Genomic DNA, 4,885 nt, shown 5'->3' with positions numbered 1-4,885 from the left:
ATTCCATGAACATTTTTTCCTTGCATTTTCAAAGCTGTATACTCGCCTCACAACCCATATTAAAAATGAACAGGGTGTAAAAGAAAATTGCACTGTACATCTACACATACACTGCACTACCTAACTGTTTTCCCCGGCACAACTCATGCTTTTGCAGCATTTCGCCAGAAGAGGGTAGACTGTGGAAGGTTCTTGTCAGGTTGGAATTCCTACTGTGCTTTAAAACAGCACACTTCAGGTTGCTTGGCAAGCTTCAGGACTCTGTGAGAACAAACCAGTGCAAAACTCGAGGAGACCTTTATATCCAAAGAAACTTCACAGATTTCCCCGGTCAGCCTCTGAAGCCAAGACATCACAAGCGTCTAGTTGGGACTACCTTTTCTTTCCCCCCTCTGAACTGTTAATCCACTTTTCATTATTCAAAGGATTTCTTGAGGGTCCAGGAGTCTCTGGTAATGAATAAAGGCCAGGGGGAAAAAAGAGAACCTGAAAACAATCGCAAGCGCTGGGGTGAGTTTCTTTAAGTGTTTCCTCCCCCCTTTTTGCTTTGTCCAAATGTGTTGGAACAACAGCTTTCCTGTCAAGCAGCCCTGCTCTTGTTTCTAAACAGCCAGATGCCTCAGCTCTTCCTTGCATGCAGCTTGTGGCATATTTCACAGGGTTTCACAGCCTGCAGGTTTGCTTTTGTAACCCTTTCTGAGTCCTGCTCAGTCTTCTCAGCAGAGATTTATTAATATACAGCTGACTTGATTCTCAGTTGCTCTGGCGAAGCTGCTTCAATACAAAATTCCGTGTGTGGGTGAAAGGCTGTCGGAAATAAGGCTGCAATAAAAATTAAAATGGCAGATGACATTAGTTTCCAAGATCTGGATAGTGATGGGTCAGAAAGCAGCGAAGAAATAGAGATTATAGTCAATGTCGGAGGGGTGAAGCAGGTGCTGTACAGTGATCATCTAAGCCAGTACCCAAATACAAGACTGGCCGAGCTTATGAACTGCTTGCCAGGGGGATATGACACCATTTTCTCTCTTTGTGATGACTACGATCCTGGGAAAAGAGAATTTTACTTTGACCGAGATCCTGACGCTTTCAAATGCATCGTTGACGTGTATTACTTTGGGGAGGTTCACATGAAGAAAGGAATATGTCCCATTTGTTTCAAGAATGAAATGGAGTTTTGGAAAGTGGATCTTAAGTTTTTGGATGACTGCTGCAAAACTCATCTCAGTGAAAAAAAAGAGGAACTTGAAGAGATAGCCCACAGGGTCCAGTTGATTTTGGATGACTTGGGAGTGGACAGCTGTGAAAACCGCTGGAAAAAATGCCAAAAATATATTTGGAAATTCATGGAAAAACCAGAATCTTCCTACCCAGCTCGAGTAACAGCGATCCTGTCTTTTCTGTTCATCCTAACCTCATCGGTAGTGATGTGTGTGGGGACCATCCCAGAACTTCAGGTGCTGGACTCGGAAGGAAAAGCTGTGGAACACCCAGTACTGGATAAGATCGAGACTGTTTGCATAGGCTGGTTTACTCTTGAGTATATCCTCAGACTCATCTCCTCTCCTAATAAGCTGCATTTTGCTCTTTCTTTCATGAACATCATTGACATTTTTGCAATACTTCCCTTCTATGTTAGCCTGATATTGACTCATTTGGGTGCCAGATTGATGGAATTAACCAATATGCAGCAAGCTGTCCAAGCACTCCGAATTATGAGGATTGCAAGGATTTTCAAACTAGCACGCCATTCCTCGGGTCTACAGACTTTAACTTATGCTCTTAAGAGGAGCTTTAAGGAGCTGGGGCTTTTGCTGATGTATTTAGCTGTTGGGATTTTTGTGTTTTCTGCCCTTGGTTATACAATGGAGCAAAATCATCCAGAGACATTGTTCAAGAGCATCCCTCAATCTTTTTGGTGGGCAATAATAACCATGACTACTGTGGGCTATGGGGACATCTATCCAAAGACCACGCTAGGGAAACTCAATGCTGCCATCAGTTTCCTTTGTGGGGTCATAGCCATTGCACTGCCAATCCACCCCATCATCAACAACTTTGTCAGATATTATAATAAGCAGAGAGTTTTAGAGACAGCAGCCAAGCATGAGCTGGAACTGATGGAGCTCAATGCTGGTGATAGGAAAAGTGGAAGCCCCAAAGATGATCCATCACATCTTTCAAGAAAAGGAAAGGGAGATCCTCAGTGGAGCAACCGATTCAAAGTCTCTTACAGTGACACTTTCATTCACCTCCTGTCAGATGATAAACACCATCGAACCAGACTTCAGAGCTGTAAGTAGACTCCAGGAGTTTGCCTGTATTCAGCAAAAGCCTTGAATATGAATTGAATCTTATACTGGAAAGATTAAAGAGACTCCTCTGAGACCAGCTCCACTTACCCAGCACTCCTCCCTCCCTTTGCACTGGTATCTCCATCTCAGTTTGGTAACCCATAGCTTATAAGACCTGATATAAAACATGCACACATAACAAATGTATGGTCAAATAATAATAAAGGCGTCCTGATGCCAAACCCTTCGTAACTATTTCAGAGGCTAACAACATCATATCAGTTAGTAACTGTATCATGAGTTGGATGTGAAGCCTTATGAAATCACAAAAAATGTATGTATATTAATAAAAGGGGGGGGATCATGTCACCGAGAGAACACATGCTGTAGGCTTTGTTAAATGTCTGTTTATATTGGAAAGCATTGCTTAAATTAAATCAAACATGTCACTTTGAAAACATATGTGTACCTGGCATGTCAGTTTATAAAAGATAACTCCAGAAAGGTCTGGTGTTCCTGAGATGAACAAAAGGCAAAGAAATCACTACCCTCTCAACTCTAAACTGGTGAATTCCTACTTCCTTCTTGGGTACAGAAAAAAAACTCATTTTTCAGACCATCTACTGAAAGAGCACTAAGCCATTGTACTACTGATAGAAATATTAATGCAAATAGAGTGGTCCCCGGCAGTGTTCCCTCTAAGCTGAGTTACATGCCAATCACAGATTTTTAGCCTCCAGCTCACACATTTTTGTCTTAGCTCAGGAAAAATGGCCCCAGAGCACACTAATTTATGCAGCAGTTCACAACTTTAATCCCAGTAGGTCACAAAGTAGAATTTTTGCTCACAAGACTCTGCAGCTTAGAGGGAACACTGGTCCCCGGATATCAGATGAGATAATCTTTTGAATAACTTTCTTAATATGCCTTATGGAAGCATGCAACTGCACTTTAAAATTGTTTTTAAACTTCTGTTTTCCAATTAGGTATTGTAGAAAACTTACCCTGACTTGTTGGTTTGCAGATACTCCCTGAATTTAATCAAAATCTCTGGAACATGGCAGGTATTCTCTATTTATAATAAGAACTATGCATGCAACTTGGAAATACACCACCAGACTCCTCAATAAGAGGAAAGCATTTTGTGTGTTTAAATCCCTTCTGCAGATCAGTGTAGAACTGGGTAATTTATGAAGTGATGTATTTGGACATAGCTCTGTGGTCCTTGTGGCCAAGGAAAACATCTTGTAAAATCAACAGAAGTTGAAGTGCCAGACTTACCCTGCTTTATCTCATTGAAATACTTATTATGCCCAGCATTGTGTGGCTCAGATACTCTGAGGCAATATTTGCGTCTAAGAGCAAAGACAGCTGTACTACCCTCTTTAGCTGAAATACTAGATTTTTATTCTACATGTGCCACATCCCAAAGGTGGAACATCTTAAGATTGCATAAAAGAGATAAGCACTTATAATAATAACAAAACATTTTGAATATAATCTCTTTTTTGGGGGGGGTCATCTTACATGTGTAGTTTTCATCCTCTCAGGTAAATATGACATTGTAATACATTTGCTGCTCTGAAAACCAATGCCTCAATGCACTGAAACGACTTCATCTTCAACAGAAGATATCTACATCTGCACTTATTTGATTTGCTTAACAAACATGGATTTACTTACTTGAACGAGTAGCCTCATTCACTTTTTTATTTGCTAACAGAGTGGTCAGAGATCCCAGGGATCCCTACCACAGAGTCAATGGAAAGAGTCAGCTTTGTTGTTTCTGAGGATATCTAGACTAGTATTTTTCTGATACTTGAAAGCCAGCAGAATTTTTTTCGGACTTAAAATCCATGTTCTACTTCACTCTTAGATGTCAAAAAAGTTTACTATGTAGAGTGTGTGATCTGTCCTCAGAGGAGACTACTCCTTCATTCTATGGGAGTCACTGGTCTTAGTGAGCCTCCTGACTGGACAGAGGAAAGCAGACACAGTCAAATGGACCACAGTGTGGGTTTTACGACAACAAAGAAAAACACTGTGTGAACAGGTTAAAAAAAACAACAACCCAGCTTCCAGTACAGTTGCTTAGTTCTGCATTGCCTTTGTGGGGGGACTGAATGTTGCAATCACACCAGAGACAAAAGTGGGGCAGAAATTAGAGATGTAAGCAGTCTCTCTCTCTCTCTCTCCTCTCTTTTTCTCTCCTGAAATTGTGCAACAGATCTCATGATTATGGCTAAAGCCAGCAACTGTTTGAGAAGCAGATGCAAAATGTTGTGAAGAAATATTAAAACCCACTATTTCTTCCCCAGGCACCCAAACCTCTATTTCCTTATCTCTACATGGAAACAACAACCAACTTTGTTACAAGAAAATTAATATGTAGAAACTAGAACTGGGGAAGAAGAAAGAACACCAACTCAAAACTCAACACACAAGGCCTAAATAAAACTGTCAAGCGCAGCTATCAGAGCAATGGTTCTTATTTAACACAACATTCAACATGGCAATGACTCATTGTATTAATAGTAATTATTTCTTTAGTTAGGCACAGCCTCCAGCAGGCAGGGATGTGGTAAATTGCA

The 4,885-nt window shown here is 40.8% G+C and overlaps 1 protein-coding gene across 1 annotated transcript; it reads left to right on the top strand.

The window, feature by feature from the left end:
• Positions 1–574: 574 nt before the first annotated feature.
• On the top strand, positions 575–2,937 carry KCNF1 (potassium voltage-gated channel modifier subfamily F member 1). Its single transcript, XM_060233891.1, has one exon. It carries the CDS (start codon positions 840–842, stop codon positions 2,301–2,303), a length of 1,464 nt encoding a protein of 487 aa, XP_060089874.1. The 5' UTR covers positions 575–839; the 3' UTR covers positions 2,304–2,937.
• The last annotated feature ends 1,948 nt before the right edge of the window (positions 2,938–4,885 follow it).

This window comes from Heteronotia binoei, chromosome 1, assembly GCF_032191835.1.
Source record: "Heteronotia binoei isolate CCM8104 ecotype False Entrance Well chromosome 1, APGP_CSIRO_Hbin_v1, whole genome shotgun sequence".
Lineage (NCBI taxonomy): Eukaryota > Metazoa > Chordata > Lepidosauria > Squamata > Gekkonidae > Heteronotia > Heteronotia binoei.
Note: the sequence above shows the minus strand (reverse complement) of the source record. Positions and strands in the feature narration are given on the sequence as shown.